General features: G+C 30.4%; 1 protein-coding gene across 1 annotated transcript in view; it reads right to left on the reverse strand.

Annotated features, from left to right (window-relative positions):
* The window catches only part of cv-c (RhoGTPase activating protein), a 382,780-nt gene that overhangs the window by 242,137 nt on the left and 121,995 nt on the right, over positions 1 to 18,648 (reverse strand). Inside the window, exon 4 of the mRNA XM_075292001.1 lies at positions 11,624 to 13,746. Within this exon, the coding sequence (XP_075148116.1) occupies positions 11,624 to 13,721 (2,098 nt within the window). The 5' untranslated portion in view covers positions 13,722 to 13,746. The remainder of the gene's footprint in view (positions 1 to 11,623; positions 13,747 to 18,648) is intronic.

An 18,648-nucleotide genomic window follows, 5' to 3' on the forward strand; every position in this document is an offset into this window, starting at 1 on the left:
ATGAAATTTTCTTCTCTTAGAGGCTCCGAAAACCAAATCGGGGGATCGGTTTATATGGGGGCTATATATAATTATGGACCGATGTGGACCAATTTTTTCATGGTTGTTAGAGACCATATATTAATACCATGTACCAAATTTCAGCCGGATCGGATGAAATTTGCTTCTCTTAGAGGCTCCGCAAGCCAAATCGGGGGATCGGTTTATATGGGGTCTATATATAATTATGGACCGATGTGGACCAATTTTTGCACGGTTGTTAGATACCATATACTAACACCATGTACCAAATTTCAGCCGGATCGGATGATATTTTCTTCGCTTACAGGGTCTGCAAGCCAAATTTGGGGGTCCGTTTATATGGGGGCTATGCGTAAAAGTGGACCGATATGTGGACCATTTGCAATACCATCCGACCTACATCAATAACAAGTACTTGTGCCAAGTTTCAAGTCGATAGCTTGTTTCGTTCGGAAGTTAGCGTGATTTCAACAGACGGACGGACGGACATGCTCAGGAAACTTCGCAAAAGTTTATTTATGATTTATCGCTCGATATATATGTATAAGAAGTTTAGGAAAATTAGAGTCATTTTTACAACTTTTCGACTAAGCAGTGTTGATTTTACCAGGAAAATGTTGGTATTTTGACCATTTTTGTCGAAATCAGAAAAACATATATATGGGATGTTATATACACAATATGAGCTTGAAATGTTTGTGGGTTTCACTGTGACTTAGTCTTAGACTTAGACTTAGTCTTTTTTATTTTTGTCAAATAATGGCCCAGTGTGAGGGTAATGTAAGAACATGAAAAATATCAGCTTAATGGTCTTGACATTGAATCAAGTATTCATTTGTTCTAGAACTAATTTAAATACTGGGAAATACTATTACTTCCCTAGAAAACATCTAGTTAACTGGCCATTAAATGCAGCAAAAAAGTGCTTGTCTATGTAGCTTTATCTTTGTTATTTTTCAAACATCCTTGGGGTATCCAAGGTATTTTTGATTCTTTTTTCAAAACTCCACTGAAAATCTTCCTAAACAAATGAAATCCCTTAGAATTAAACAACATTTTCAATTATCTATTCCTTCATTGGTGAACACTTCAATTAACATTCAATAATACCTCGAGTTCTAACACAATGCAAAATCTTTCTATAGCTGCTTCTTCATGATCAAGAGTCATCACAATTCATTTAGAAGCAATTGTCTGACCCATCGAGGCATTCCATAAATTCTAATCAGTTTTAATGACATGCAATTTGTATTTGGTGTTGTGATTAAACGCAATCACAATACTTGAGGGACTCTATGGCTGGCTATGCTAAAAAGGCTAGCATTATAGCAAACAGCAGTTCAAGTGCAACAGCACACATCACCATGATGATGACGCGGTGTGTATGTGTACGAGTATTGCGTTTGCGCGCATTGGTCATTTTGCAAAGATGTAAATTACTTCTTTGAAGCAACTCCCTTTTTGATCACATGACAATGAAGTGGTTAACAAAGGTCTTGGTTTTTTTCGCCTTCTGTTTTCTTTTTTCTTCTTTTTGTTGTTCTTTCAAGTTACTTCTCACAAAAATGTGTGTTTTGTGAAGAATATGCCCACATGGAGGAGGCCTAGAAGAACCTTAACGAAAACTACATAGTAAAATAGACAGGCCCATGATGCCCATGATAACAAAAAAAGAGTTCTGCAACAATTCCCTGAACATAGGGGAATTGTTGCAAAAAAAATAAAAAATAAAGAGCGAAACAATTTTGCATGTGCTCCTAAGAATAGTAATCAAATGCTTGCACAGGGACAATGTTTTGAATAGAACAACCAGCATTGCCGTCATCATCAGCCACACCATCAGCCCAGCTACAGCGTCATTATCAACGCCTTGCCTCACTGGCACCTTCGTTTGGTTTTTTGTGCAGAAACTTAAAAATCCTCTAGAGTTTGTTTTCGTGGTCTTTAGCTCTATGAATAACAAGCGAAAAATGCCGACTTTATGTACAAAATGTCCAACATAATGATTTTAGTCATGATGGTAATGATCTTCGTCATCATTGTAGATATGCAGCTCGTACTCGTTCTTACGGCGGATTATTTTTATAGATTTCAAGACATAGGCTTACAACTATAAGTCTTAGTTTTTTTTAAGGCCTAATACTTGAAAAGTTTTTAGTTTTCTGTTCTTGTACGCATTTCCCACATACTCCACGTACTTATGGGGGTAGTAGACTCTTGAACTCTTACATAATTCACTTGAAGTGGATATCTTTTACCACAATTGAAGTTTCATTTGTTGTCTCTATCGCGATGACATAAAAGAAGCCCGCTTAATTTTTATTTATAACTTTACACTTCACAAAAGAATCCTTTTTTGTTTGTGCAATTCTATAGTAGGTAAGAACATTTTGGCGAATATTTTTCATAGTCAAGAGAGCTGAATTAAGTTTTCAATGCAATGCAATGTAATGCAGAAAAAACTAAGATATATTATTCAATGAATTATACTTCCAATGACATTTTATTGCGTAAAGTACGGAAAGAATTTAATATATTCACAAAAAGAAAAAAAAATGGTTTTTGGGATAGTAAATCACTAGAGTAGAATATTATTAACTTTAAGGGTATATTATTCAACGTCATGGGACAAAGTTTGATTCCCATTGTTTATAAACAAAGGAATTTCTCTTAACTATGAAACTAACTATTAAATTAAAATGCGAACTGATTTCGAAAATGTTTTGCTGGTTTAATTGACATTGTGCCAACTTTGTAGGTAAATAAATAAGGATATTATGGCCAAAGTTCGTCACATCGGGCGATATTTATATATGGGGGATATATCTAAATTTAATTAAAACAAGTATATACGGCCGTAAGTTCCGCCAGGTGGAATCTTATGTTCCCTCCACCATGGATTGCATACAAACTTGTACTAAAGACTGTCATCCCCAATCGAATTACTTAGGTTGCGGTAACACTTGCCGATGGCAAGGTATCTTAAAACTTCTTAACACCGTCTTCTTAATTGTTAGTCCATACGGGGTATATACTCGTATAAACAAAAAAAAGGCCGACTAAATACGTAAATAATTCAGTTTGACAAAATTTACTTAGAAATACAATTTTGAAAATTTTTTCTATAGAATAAAATTTTGACAAAATTTTATATAGAAATTTTGATAAAATTTTCTATAGAAAAAAATTTTGAAAAAATTTTCCATAGAAATAACATTTTGACAAAATTTTGTATAGTAATAAAATTTCGACAAAATTTTCTATACTAATAAAATTTTGACAACATTTTGTATAGTAATGAAATTTTGTCAAAATTTTCTTTACTAATAAATTTTCTATAGTAATAAAATTTTGAAAATCGGCTATATATAACTATAGACCGATATGAGCCAATTTTGGCGTGGTTGTTAGCGGCCATATACTAGCGCAATGTACCAAATTTCACCACGTACCAAATTTCAACCGGATCGGATGAATTTTGCTCCTCCAATAGCTCCGGAGGTCAAATCTGGGGATCGGTTTAAATGGGAGTTATATATAATTAACACCGGTATGAACCAATTTTTGTTGGTTGTTAGAGACCATATACTAACACCACACAGAAAAAATTATCACCAAAATATTTCCAATTAAAAAGTTAATTGAAGTCCAAATTTTTTCAATTAATAAATTAATTGATACAATTAACTTTTTATTCATGATAGAAACATTAAGTTAATTAAGTCAATGATTGAAAATTTTAAAATTTTTAATTAAAAAATTAATTGATACAATTAACTTTTTAATCAAATTCGTAAAACTAATTCAGTTTAAAAAAAAAAAAAACGTGCTGTTTTTTTTTTAATTTTTAATTAAAAATGTATTTCAAACAATCATTTGTTAATTCAAATAAAAACTCTAAAAAGTAATTAAAAATAGTTACCTTTTTTAATTAATAAATTAATTGAGTTTTGCAATCAACATCAATTAAATTTTTAATAGAATCAATTAAAAAATTAATTGAAATTTGCTGAAAAAAATCAATTAATTTTTTAATCAAGAATTTTTTATATGCCCAATTAAAACTGTGATTGATACTATCATTTTCGTGATTGAAGGCATTTCATTTAAAAAGTTAATTGGATCAATTAATTTGGTGATTGAATCGGAAAAAAATTTTTTGTGTGCACGTACCAAATTTCAACCGGATCGGGAGAAATTTGCTCTTCCAAGGGTTACGGAGGTCAAATCTGGGGATCGGTTTATATGGACCAATTCCTGTATGGTTGTCAGAGACCATATACTAACAACACGTACTAAATTTCAACCGAATCGGATGAATTTTGCTCATCAATGAGGCTCAGCCGGATCGGATAAAATTTGCTTCTCTTAGAGGCTCCGCAAGCCAAATGGGGGGATCGGTTTATATGGGGACTATATACAATTATGGACCGATTTGGACCAATTTTTGCATGGTTGTGAGAGACCATATACTAACACCATGTATCAATTTTCAACCGGATCAGATGAATTTTGCTCCTCCAAGAGGCTCCACAAGCCAAATCTGAGCGTCGGTTTATATGGGGGCTATACGTAAAAGTGGCCCGATATGGCCCATTTTCAATACCATCCGACCTACATCAATAACAACTACTTGTGTCAAGTTTCAAGTCGATAGCTTGTTTCGTTCGGAAGTTAGCGTGATTTCAACAGACGGACGGACAGGCTTAGATCGACTCAGAATTTCACCACGACCCAGACTTTATGGGGTCTTAGAGCAATATTTCGATGTGTTACAAAAGGAATGACAAAGTTAATATACCCTATGTGATTTGTGGTTTAGGGTAGAGAAATAGGAAAACACCTAATTGTATGTGTATAATATAGACAAATTTGTGAAAATCAGGCACTGTTTATATGTAAGAGCTATATCATAATTTAGAGTAGATCACTGAATACAGACGGACGGACACCAAGGAATAGATCAACTGAGGAGTCGATCGATATATATTTATATAGAGTCGACTCAAAATTCGATCGGTATATATTTTACTATCAGTAAGTGCGAGATTGCAAATATTAAATAAAAATGATTCTTTAACCCTTTGACTACCCATACCCACTTGGGAGGACATTCGAAAACGACTCCAAACTCTAGTTCCCCACTTAGTTTCGAGTTATTTCTCAATGTTATTTTAAAGTAGAGGCTTTAATCTAAATCAGCTATAAATACGAGTATTTTCCAGATTTATAAACTTTTTTTTAACAATAAACTAAAAATACGAAATTTTAAGACCATTTTTCTACTGTATACTCGAGACATACAGTAGAAAAATGGACATTCTTACAAAAACTAATATTGCTGACATTTTTTCGGGTTGGTTTTTGTAATTTTTCTTATATATCGAAAGAAATTATAGGCCAAAAAGCGCTTATTTTCGTACGGCCGTTTGGTCACAATTCAAGAATGAAGTTTTTAGAACAATCTCATATATTTCTTGAAGTAATTGAGATAGATTCTCAATCTTACAATTTTTGTTCTACATGCTGTTAGTAGAAGTTAAAACAGAAGAAGAAATTAAAGTTTTTAACATTAGGTTTATTTCTTTAGTGAAAGGGTTAAGGCTCTCAATAAGAAAGAACGATTTATGTGGGAGACTATATAGTTCATTGACGCAGTTTCCATAGCCAAGCTAAGGCTATTTTCAATTCTATAAATAACTACATTTTTAAATAAAACTGAAGGGGAACCTTATTTGGGACCAGTTCGTGACTCCACTTACAAATAAATATGTACTCCACCCAGCGGTGCCAACTCTGACGATTTTTCGTCATTTTGACGATTTTTGATAGTAAATTTGGCCTCTGACGATTTGACGACGATTTTAAACAACTTAGTTATGAGATGACGATTTTTTAAAATGCTCGACTCGAGTGTTTCCTTTTAAGGGTTTTTATGTCGATTTGACGATTTTTCAAAGTGATGTAGTTATAAGTTGACGATTTTCATAAGTTGTAATGTAAACAAGTTATTTTGGATCTCAATGACAATTTATATGTAGCTTGCTTCCAGCCGTCTCCAATATAGAAAGAAATTTCAAATCAATATAAATAAACCTAAAATTCGTAATCCCTTTGAAACTTAAACATTGCAAGGTATTCTTTTGTCTAAAAACTATTTAAAGCAAAATAATTCTAATTGCTATGAAGCCAGTTTAGTTAAATTCACTTGATTTATTTATTCATTACCGATAATAGTAATAATAATAAAACTTATACATGAGCAATTAATAAGGATTTAAATTCGCTTGGAGAATAGGAAATTTTCTTGTCAAGAAAATTTTGTAAAACAATGTAGTACATGTGGTCACAAATATATTAATTTAAATTAATTAAAAATTTATTTCAATTAATCATCGTTCAAAAAATCTGGAAACTATATTACTTAATTAGAGATTTAAACGGCATTATTCATGTAACTAAAATGAATAAAATCCCTTTTTTAATAACAGCTTTATTGTGTATACAATATATGGATGCCTCAGATGTTTGAATAAAACTTTTATTTTGTTCCTAAATCTTTTTTTTCAACTGTTTTATGAGTGACGATTTTTTGACGAATTCTTTGGGATGAATTGACGATTTTGACGAAAAATATTTTTAAAATTGACGATTTTCAGCCCAAAACTGTTGGCACCACTGACTCCACCACATATGGAAAAGGTTTTTACAATACTGATATTCTCAGAAAAACAATCGCTGAAAAATCTTTTGAAGTTGGAATTTTTAAATAAAGCAAGTACCTTGATTACGTCTATAATTCAGTAATTGTCTTATGATTGTGCTCTTAATTAATTTTCTAATCACGTAAAAAAACATCTTAAACTCATGATTACAATAATTGATGTTTAACTTCAAAGAAAATTATCTACACATTTTTTTTAATATACTTTGCTACCGAACGTAACAAGCTTTGTTTATTCACATAAAATTTCCAATTATTTACAAAATTCCATATTGTGTTCATTTGCATATTTATAAGTATATTTCTCTAGTAACAACACAATTTCCATGTATTGAAAATCAATATAATTAGAAATTCCAAGCAATGTCCATGTTTTTGTATATTTTATGATATTATTAAGTGCAATAAAAACATTAGAATAATAATTATTCAAATCCAAGAATAATGAATCAATATGGAATATTCAATACTGTCACAATATTTAAGAAACATAAAAGGAAAGGTTGACCAATAAAATTAGCATATATGAAAAAAAAATTATATATATTTTGAAAGTCAATTAAGAAAAAAAGAAAAATATTCTAATAAAGCTTTTAAAATCATATCAATTAAGGGAGGTTCAACCAAAGATCAACTTCTTACCTTAAAGCCGGTGGTATGTTCGATTTTATTCTTTATTCTAATCAGGTTCATTCCTATAGGAAATTTAGTCAAAATTTCATTTGTATAGGAAATTATATATATAGGCAATTTTTTCAACATTTCGTTTCTATAGGCAATGTTTTCAAAATTTCATTTCTGTAGGAAATTTTGTCAAAACTTCATTTCTATAAAATTTTGTCAAAACTTCATTTCTATAAAAATTTGTCAAAATTTCATTTCTATATGAAATGTTGTCAAAATTTCATTTTTATATGAGGGAGCCACCGTGGTGCAATGGTTAGCATGCCCGCCTTGCATACACAAGGTCGTGGGTTCGATTCCAAAAAAGTTTTCAGCGGTGGATTATCCCACCTCAGTAATGCTGGTGACATTTCTGAGAGTTTCAAAGCTTCTCTAAGTGGTTTCACTGTAATGTGGAACGCCGTTCGGACTCGGCTATAAAAAGGAGGTCCCTTGTCATTGAGCTTAACATGTAATCGGGCAGCACTCAGTGATAAGAGATAAGTTCACCAATGTGGTACCACAATGGACTGAATGGTCTAAGTGAGCCTGATACATCGGGCTGCCAACTAACCTAACCTATATGAAATGTTGTCAAAATTTCATTTCTAAAGGAAATTTAGTAAAATTTTTATTTCTATAGGAAATGTTCTTAAAATTTTATATCTATATGCAATTTTGTTAAACTTTAATTTCTATAGGAAAGTTTGGCCGGATTTCATTTCTACAAGAAAGTTTGTTCGGATTTTATTTATATAGGAAAGTTTGTCCGGATATCATTTCTATAGGAAAGTTTGTCCGGATTTCTTTTCTATAGGAAAGTTTCTGCGGAATTAATTCCTATAGGAAAGTTTGTCCGGATTTCATTTCTATAGCAAAAGTCATTTTTGTAGGGAATTTTGTCAAATATTAATTTTTATAGGATATTTGTCAAAATTTGCATTTTTGTAGGAAATTTTGTGTATAGGCATTTTTTTCAACATTTCATTTCTATAGGCAATGTTTTCAAAATTTCATTTCTGTAGGAAATTTTTTCAAAATTTCATTTCTATAGGATTTTTTTTTAAATTTTGTTTCTATAGAGAATTTTGTCAAAACTTCATTTCTATAGGAAATTTTGTCAAAATTTCATTTTTATAGAAAATTTTGTCAAAACTTCATTTCTATAGGAAATTTTGTCAAATTTTTTTTTCTATAGGAAATGTTCTTAAAATTTTATTTCTATAGAAAATTTTGTTAAACTTTCATTTTTATAGGAAAGTTTGTCCGGATTTTATTTCTATAGAAAAGTTTCTCCAGAATTAATTTCTATAGGAAAGTTTGTCAAAATTTCATTTTAATAAGAAATTTTGTTAAAATTTCAGTTTTATAAGAAATTTTGTCAACATTTCAATTCTGTAGCAAATGTTGTCAAAATTTCAATTCTATAGGAAATTTTGTCAAAATTTCGTTTCTATAGAACATTTTGGCAAAATTTCATTTCTATAGAAAATTTTGTCAAAATTTCATTTTTTATAAGAAATTTTGTCCAAATTTCATTTTATATTGTATAAATTTGTTTTCTATAGAAAATTTTGTCAATATTTCATTTCTATTGGAAAATTTGTCAAAATTTCATTTTTATAGGAAAATTTGTGAAAATTTCATTTTTGTAGCAAATTTTGTCACAATTATAATTCTACAGCAAATTTTGACAAAATTTTATTTCTATAAAATTTTATTTCTATAGAAAATTGTGTCAATTTTTTTTCTATAGGAAATTTTATCAACATTTCTATAGGAAATTTTGTCAAAATTTCATTTATATAGAAAATTTTTTCAAAATTTCATTTCTATAGAAAATTTTGTCAAAATTTTATTTCTACAGAAAATTTGGTCAAAATGTTATTTCTATAGAAAATTTTGTCAAAATTTTATTTCTACAGAAAATTTTGTCAAAATTTTATTTCTATAGATAAATTTGTCAACAGTTAATTTCTATAGGAAATTTTGTTAAAATTTCATTTCTATACAAAATTTTGCAAAAAGTTAATTTCTACAAAAAATTTGTGAAAATTTCATTTCTATAGGAAATTTTGTACAAATTTCATTTTTATACGAAATTAAAAAAATCATTTCTATAGAAAATTTTTTCAAAATTTTATTTCGATAGTTAATTTTGTCATAATTTCATTTCTATAGGAAATTTTGTCAAAATTTATTTGTATAGGAAGTTTTCTCAAAATTTCGCCTCTATAAGAAATTTTGTTAAAATTTAATTTCTATAGGAAATTTTGTCAAAATTTCATTTCTATAGGAAATTTTGCCAAGATTTAATTTCTATGGGAAATTTTGTCAAAATTTCATTTCTATTGGAAATTTTGTGAAAATTTCATTTCTATAGGAAAATTTGTCAAAATTTCATTTTGATAGGAAAATTTTGTGAAAATTTCTTTTATATAGAAAATTTGTTCACAATTTTAATTCTACAGCAAATTTTGACAAAATTTTATTTCTATAACAAAAATTGTGTCAAAATTTTATTTCTATAGGAAATTTTATCATTATTTTATTTTGTGAAAATTTCATTTTTATAGAAAATTTTGTCACAATTTTAATTCTACAGCATATTTTGACAAAATTTTATTTCTATAGAAAATTGTGTCAACATTTTATTTCAATAGGAAATTTTGTCAAAATTTCATTTGTGTAGAAAATTTTTTCAAAATTACATTTCTATAGAAAATTTTTTCAAAATTTTGTTCGTTTTGTTTGTTATTGTTGGCTTCTCTTCAATCGTTATTGTTGTTTTTTTGATCTCAGCTTAAAGCCATGCATTGACTAAACTACAAGTGTAGCTTAACCAACAGAGGAAAAGTATGCTTGTCAAATTTATTTGGGCAAAGCCCTATAGACTGCAAGATGGTTGGATGTACAGCTGTTTCGGAATTACCACATTCCTCATCAGCATCCTCTACTTGCAGCAAAACTATCAACCAATTATCAGAATAAATTCGGGTAATTCACTCAACCCAAAGTGAACTACACTTGAACCTCCCGAAAAAGGGTTTGATAGTCGGCTAATGCCTAAACAAATTTGCCAGCATATCTCTTTTCCTTTGCCAAACTCAAATCATCGATTTTAATGTATTTGGCTGGGTTTGTTTTTGAGCGTGCTTCCTCTATCTTCATTCGTTTTGTTTGTTATTGTTGGCTTCTCTTCAATCGGTATTGTTGTTTTTTTTGATCTCAGCTTAAAGCCATGCATTGACAGTTTAGGCAGTAGCCGACTATCAAACCCTTTTTCGGGAGGTTCAAGTGTAGTTCACTTTGGGTTGAGTGAATTACCCGAATTTATTCTGATAATTGGTTGATAGTTTTGCTGCAAGTAGAGGATGCTGATGAGGAATGTGGTAATTCCGAAACAGCTGTACATCCAACCATCTTGCAGTCTATAGGGCTTTGCCCAAATAAATTTGACAAGCATACTTTTCCTCTGTTGGTTAAGCTACACTTGTAGTTTAGTCAATGCATGGCTTTAAGCTGAGATCAAAAAAACAACAATAAAATTTTATTTCTACAGAAAATTTTGTCAAAATATTATTTCTATAGAAAATGTTGTCAAAATTTTATTTCTATAGAAAAATTTGTCAACAGTTAATTTCTATGGGAAATTTTGTTAAAAATTCATTTCTATAGGAAATTTTTATAGGAAATGAAATAAAATATCATTTCTATAGAAAATTTTGTCAAAATTTCGTCAAAATTTCATTTCTTTAGGAAATTTTCTCAAAATCTTATTTCTATAGGAAATTTTGTCAAGATTTAATTTTAGGGGAAATTTTGTCAAAATTTCATTTCTTTAGGAAATTTTTATAAAATTTCATTTTTATAGGATTTTTATTTCAAAATTTCATTGCTATAGGAATTTTTGCACCCATTCATAAGAGAGAAGTTCTCAATAAGTTTGTCTACCATTACTAGTAATTACCATATCATACTTAACTTAACCTAAACTCTTCCTTGGGAATAGGTCAGCATCAGCAGTAATTTTCAAGGTTCGCACCTAATACCTAGGTCATAGACATACTGTGCCACAGACCAGCTCGTTCCTAGACATTTCTTTCAAGTCTTCCCACGAAACTTAGGTAAGGAAGACCAAACAAACGACAACTTTTTTTTGTCTTCGCCTCCTAGTTAAAGGATCATTAATCATTTCTAAAGACAAGAACTTACCATTTCCAGCTACTAAGGCAGCTATGCGTTCCTTAACGCTCATTGGCGTTGCAGTCATAGGCGACGATTGCAATGGCGATGGGCTTTTAACATCCGTTAAGCATTTGTTGTTGCTGCTGTGGTGGTGTTGGTTCACAGGTTTATTCTCTTTGGCTTCATGGTGGACATTATTGGGCATGGTGGACACCGGCTGGTGGGATGTCGCTGCCGCTGTGATGAAGGCCAAAGATTTTTCCAATGTTAATGAGGCGGATGTTGGTGATGTCGGTGTTGTTGTTGTTGTCGTTGCTAGTGTTGCTGACGACTCATTAGCAGGACTACGTTTAACCATTGTAGTTTTAATCACAGTTGTTGTTAATGGTGATGAAGGAGTGTTCCAGTGGGCTGTTGGGGAAATGGGTGATGTAGGCCTATTGCTAGATGTTAGCGATAGTGTCGTAGGGGGTACTAAGGTTCTAGATGTTGGCAATGACATGCTAGTTGCTGTTGCTGTCGTTGTCATCGATAGACCACAATTACGATTGGTGTTGGTATTGCTGATGTCCGATGTTAGGTGCAAATCTCTAGCTGTTGTTGTTGCTGTTGTGGGGCTGGTGGCAACAATTTCGTTGCTTTGAAAATTATTGGCCACATTCGTTGCCGTTGTTATGGTCATTTTTTGCGTATCCACACCGCCTCCAAATACTGTCGAGGACAATTGTGGTTGTTGTTGTTGTTGATTGTTTGTTTTGTTGATGGTGTTGCTAGTGCTAATACCTGTGACGTTCTCGTTGCGTTTTGTGTCTTGTAGACTTTGTTGTAATTGTGAAAAGTTGCGACAACTTTGATTAAAACAAAATTCTTGACAATTGTTGCAATGTCCTCCCTTTTGTTGTTGATATTTTTTGTGTGTTGTTGTTGGTGTTGTTGCTGTTGCTGGGGTATTACTAAATTCTTGCTTACATAAACTATCTTTAAATTCACTTAATTCACTAAGTCTTTGGATTAATGGTGATGTTGCTGCTTTTGTTTTTGTTGTTAGTGTGCTGCTGTTGCTGCTTGTTATTGTTGTTGGTGCGATTTGTTCATTTGCTTTATTCAACTTTAGGTTTGAAAACGAGCTCTCCTCTCCAATATTCTCACTATGATCTTTTCCACTATCCTCAATGCCTTCAATGGAGGAGGCATCATTAACTTTTGGAGGAGACAAGGATTTCCTGAGACCACAAACGGAATTGGACAATTGTTGTTGTTGTTGCTGTTGCTGCCGGCTTCTTTCAGGATGTTGCCAATGGTTTTTGCCTTTGTCTTTCTCTTTGTGGGCGATAGAGCTTTCTATTGAACATCTGTTCTTGATGTCAATGTCATTGGTGTCGTCGTTGTCAATATTTCGCGACTTTCGTTCGTATTGTTTATTATCGACTTTATGGTCGTCGTCGTTGCTCTTCGTTAGACAATTGTTTCGATTGTTATGACAGCTTTTGTCATGCCGCCGCCGCCGTTGCCATTCTTCTTCCGTTTCAATGGCTTTGAGTTTTTCTTGGCTTTCGCCAGTACTAATGCTACTGCTTCTCGTCGCGACTTCTATGATATCGTCGTAATCATTATCCTCGAAGGTAACCTTTTCAGATTTTCCCAGATTTTCTTTAAGTTCTCCCGCTGGAATTTCAATGGGTTTCTTTAGCTGATTATTAACGTTCTTGGTGTTGTTGTTGTTTTTGTTGTTGCTGCTACTGCTATTATTTATACGATTACGATTCTTTAGTGTTTTTCTAGCACTTGGCCAACTTTCGGCTCTTTTATAATTTTTATTATCATATATCAAAATCTCTTCATAGCCAGATTCTTCTGGCTCAACCCCTTCTTCGTTGTTGTCGTCGTCGTCGTTTTCGGTGGTTGTATCGTCAATAAAATTAAAATCGTTGTCAACAAATATATTGCGCACATGCAATGTTGTTGTCAGCTTAGGCTGTTTCAGTGTATAACGTCGACGATTTGGGCAACAACAAAATTTTGTAGCCTTAGGTGAGGTAGGCGATGACAGGGCTGGCAAAATTGTAGCACCATCCGATGACGACGTCCATTTCTCTAACAATGCCAATTCACGAGCATTGGACATTGTCGTATAGCCATGGAGTATGATTCTGAAAAAAATGAAAGAAGAAAATAAATATTTTTTTATCGATAAGATAAAGCTTGAAAATTAATGAAATATTGTATTTGAAAAACGGCCACAAGAGATTAGAATATCCCATAAAACAAATAAAAAAGTGTAAAATTTCTGAGCTAATGTGATCAAAGAAACTCAAAAAGTGGGTGTAATTTGAACACCATTTCCAAGATTTAAATGAAATGTTTTAAAAATATCATTCAATTAAAATAGTTTTCCTCTTTAGATATAAGATTTTGAAATTTTTATATGAAATAAACATTCTTCATATTCTCCTTGGAAATGGTGTTGTTATATGGAGCACAGGTAGAACAAAAACAAACTTAATTAGTTCAATAAAAATTAAAATGGGTTTGTCGAAATTCTAGGTGAAAGTTTCTAAAAGTAACTTTTTGCAAATCATGCAATAAATGATGTCACACTTAAATTATAGAGTAAGGAAATTTCAAATGAAAATAACCAAGAGCAGTTTATATAAATTAAAAAAATCGTTTTTTTCAAATTTTGAGCGACAAGCGGCACGTGTTAACGTCGTTTAATCGGGCTCAAAATTTGGCTATCCCAATATCTGGAAAGGGAATTCGTTTTGTGGGGTTAAGGCGAACAAGATTCCGAAATTTTTTGCCCCATATAAGTTGCGGTCACTCTATTATACATACTCAGAACGTTTTGACATACGATCGAGGTCGTAGTTCATTCCAACACAAATTTCGTGAAGATCATCCAAATCAGTTGTTGCTCGAGAAACCATTGACGCTGTGCGTTCTTTGATATTGCAATATCATTATGAGATCTTGGCGATGAAGCTCCGTCAAGGACTTGTTAATCGAAGCTATGGTGAATTCCACCGAGGTCGTAGTTCAAGACGAATTTCGTGAAGGTGGTCCAAAATAACTTGTTGCTCCGGAAACCAATGTGCGCCAACTCATGGCGCACAAAATTGTCAACATTTTATTTCTATAATAAATTTTGTCAAAATTTTATTTCTATTGAACATTTTGTCAAAACTTTATTTCTACAGAAAATTTTGTCAAAATTTTATTTCTATTGAAAATTTTGTCAAAATTTTATTTCTATTGAAAATTTTGTCAAAATTTTATTTCTATTGAAAATTTTGCTAAAATTTTATTTCTCTTGAAAATTTTCTCAAAATGTTATTTCTATAGAAAATTTTATCAAATTTTAGTTTCAATGGAAAATTTCGTCAAAATTTTATTTCAATGGAAAATATTGTCAAAATTTTATTTCTATTGGAAATTTTGTCAAAATTTTATTTCTATAAAAAATTTTACCAAAATTTTATTTCTATTGAATATTTTGTAAAAATTTTATTTCTAGAGAAAATTTTACCAAAATTTTATTTCTATTGAAAATTTTGTCAAAATTGTATTTCTAAAGAAAATTTTGTCAAAATTTTATTTCTATACAACATTTCGTCAAAATTTTATTTCTCTTTAAAATTTTATGATAATTTCATTTCTATTGAAAATTTTGTGAAAATTTTATTTCTATTGAATTTTTTTTTTTAATTTTATTTCTATTGAAAATTTTGTCAAAATTTTATTTCTATAGACAATTTTACCAACATTTTATTTCTATTGAAAATTTTGTCAAAATTTTATTTCTATATAAAATTGTACCAACATTTTATTTCTATTGAAAATTTTGTCAAATTTTTTTTTCTATAGAAAATGTTGTCAAAATTTTATTTCTAAACAACATTTCGTCAAAATTTTATTTCTCTTGAAAATTTTGTCATAATTCCATTTCTATTGAAAATTTTGTGAAAATTTTATTTCTATTGAAAATTTTGTCAAAATTTTACTTCTATTGAAAATTTTGTCAAAATTTTATTTCTATTGAAAATTTTATCAAAATTTTATTTCTATTGAAAATTTTGTCAAAATTTTATTTCTATTGAAAATTTTGTCAAAATTGTATTTCTGTTGAAAATTCTATCAAAATTTTATTTCTTTAGAAAACTTTGTCAAAATTTTATTTGTATAGAAAATTGTATCAAAATGTTATTTCGTTAGAAAGCTTTCTCCAAATTTTATACATATAGAGAATTTTTGCACATTTTTATTTCTACGGAACATACTTGCACAAATCTATTTCTATAGAACATTTATGGCAAAATTTATTTCTAAAGTGAATTTTATTTCTATGAAAATTTTCCAAAATTTTATTTGAATAAAAAAATTTATTCGTACTTCAATTCTCCATACAAAATGTTTGGAATCGGACAAGCTTCTTTTGCAGTGAATAAACCTAACAAAACGTAAGGGACGGTTTGGCCCATTCCTACCACAATACTCCATAATTATATACTTTATTGAAGTTGTTGGTCCATCCTCCTCATTTCCTGAGAATTTTATGCATTATTTATCAAGTTTATCAGATGTTGTTCTGATCCTATTGGAAAATTATGTATCCTATTTCATTTGCTTATAAACTCTTTACGTGAAGTAAATCGGAGAAAGTAAGTGTTTAAAAGTCAGACATACTACCCAAAATACTGTGATTGGATCTCGGACCATTCTCCTCCCTCCTAGGAAACAACTAAAATTATGTTTAAAAAGATGATTTTCAGATAACGTAAATTTCATGTAAACTGCAAAAAATGTGAGGATGTAGATGCTTCCGAGTCTCAGATGGGACATTTTTGTTTGCTGACGTAGCCACGGAAAATGGAAATTAGCTTCATTGTCAAAATGATTTTTCTATGGATTTTCTCTATATTTGTAGAAAAATATAAAAAATTCAATGTGTTGTTGAAGCGTATGGAATAAAAGCTTCAAGAGTACATGTTACCGAAATTCCGGATGATTCATAGCACCTATTGTTGCAAACTCCCACCTTTTTTCTTCTTTGATCTAATTTTTCCTATCTTAATAGAAACAACAATTATGACGATTTCGATGGGGAAAAAGGGTGTAAAATGCTCGATTGGGAAAAAATGATTGTAAAATATGAAGGGCACTGTCCTAGTTTTGGGTCCTGTATACCTCACAATATTAACAATAACTTTAAAATGGCATTATCATTTGGGCACAATTACAATGAGGGAATAAGTGGTGCAACACCAAACATATTGTTGCGAAACAAAAACACCATTACTTAAGTGAATGTTCTTCTTTGGAAAATTGTGGAATTTTTAGCAATTTCAATATAGGAATATTATTTCCAAATATCGCAACAGTTCTATCCTCTATACTCGTAGAAGCTTTTTATAGCATGTATTTTGATTTCCCATTTTTTCACAAAAGCTGACGAGCTTCATAGACTATAACAAAAGCTTTATAATGTCGAAAGCTCTATAGAATTACTTATTTATTGCAACAAGGACTCATAGTATAACAACAATTATTTAAAAATAATAATAATAAAATTTAAGGCAAAAGCTGTTAGGCTTATAAAAACCTACATGAGGTCCTTTATGCATCTTTCAAAAAGTCCATTAAAATCATGAAAATTTAATAATAGCAACACATGAGACATCTGAAACTTTTAAAATTGGGGAAAAAATTCAATTTAAATGGAATGTTAATGCCTTCGAAAATGTGGATGATATTGTACAAGTATCTTTTATTGTAAAATTTATATATCAGACTCAAAAAAAAAAACTTTTTATTCTATCCCAAGTCTAACCATTACGAATTAAATTTTATATATTAGTAATTTTTTAATTTTAAATTTAATTGGTCAACATCTATCAAATTCAAAAAAACGAAAAAAAAAACACAGTACCTCCAGTACTCATGGAGGCTATTGTTAAAGCTAATAGTGGAAAATAATTGAATACTCCATGGACATTTATAATAATTTCCCACAGTTCCATAACTGACATATCCTAAATGCTTTTAAGCTTTTATGTATAGGTTTGAGCCATAAACCTTATGCATAAGATGAAGTAAATTTGCCATAATAAAAAGTTGTATTTGCTATAACATGTTATGAGCCGTAAACGCCAGGCGACTGGCGTCATCAAAATCGTTAAGCATTTAGTGAGCAACCCAGGCATACATAAATGGATAATATGTATTCAATAAGGACAACTGCAACGCCATCTGCATGTCATGTCAGACTGTCAACAAGATTGAAGCAGTCAGTCTGTCAAATTGAAAGTACCATCAAGTATGAATAAAAGACAGACGCATCAACAAACCCAACCATATGTGGATATGATAGGTTGGTTGAATGGCCACTTCTTCATAAGGCAGAGGGGGATAAAATATGGGACTATGGTGGCCATATACTATTTGAGACAAGGTGTGGACAAAAGGCATTTAGATTTTTATTTTTCATTTTTTTTTTAATTATGGCCTGATAATACACCATAAATATGAATGCGGAAATATTTCTACAAAACACTTTCTTCGTGGTGAAAAGTTATTGAAAAACAAAAACACGGATTGAAAGGCGACACTTTAATGGATTTTATTAGGTTTCTTGTCGCTGTGGGAAAAAGGCTTGTGTTTTCTTATATGGTACATATAAGTAAAATTAAAAAAAAAAACACACAATAAATAAAATAAACAAAAATCAGTGGGTACACAGAGAAAAACTATAGCTTTAATTTAAGTGCATAAAATAATTTTTAATTGAAAATTATTTATCAATCACTGATGTCAATTAAAAATTTAATTGTTCCAATTAAAATCTTATTAATATTATCATTTACAATTATTTTATTTAAATAGATTACTAAACTATTTAATTTATTATTATTATTTTTTAATTCAATTTAGATAGATATCGAAAACATATTGATGATATTTCATTCTATATAAAACAATTGTGCTCTCAGAGAAAATATTACTTTAGCTTCAATCACAAAATTAATTTATTCGATAAATTTTCAATTGAAAACTAT

Source organism: Haematobia irritans, chromosome 1, assembly GCF_050003625.1.
Source record: "Haematobia irritans isolate KBUSLIRL chromosome 1, ASM5000362v1, whole genome shotgun sequence".
NCBI lineage: Eukaryota > Metazoa > Arthropoda > Insecta > Diptera > Muscidae > Haematobia > Haematobia irritans.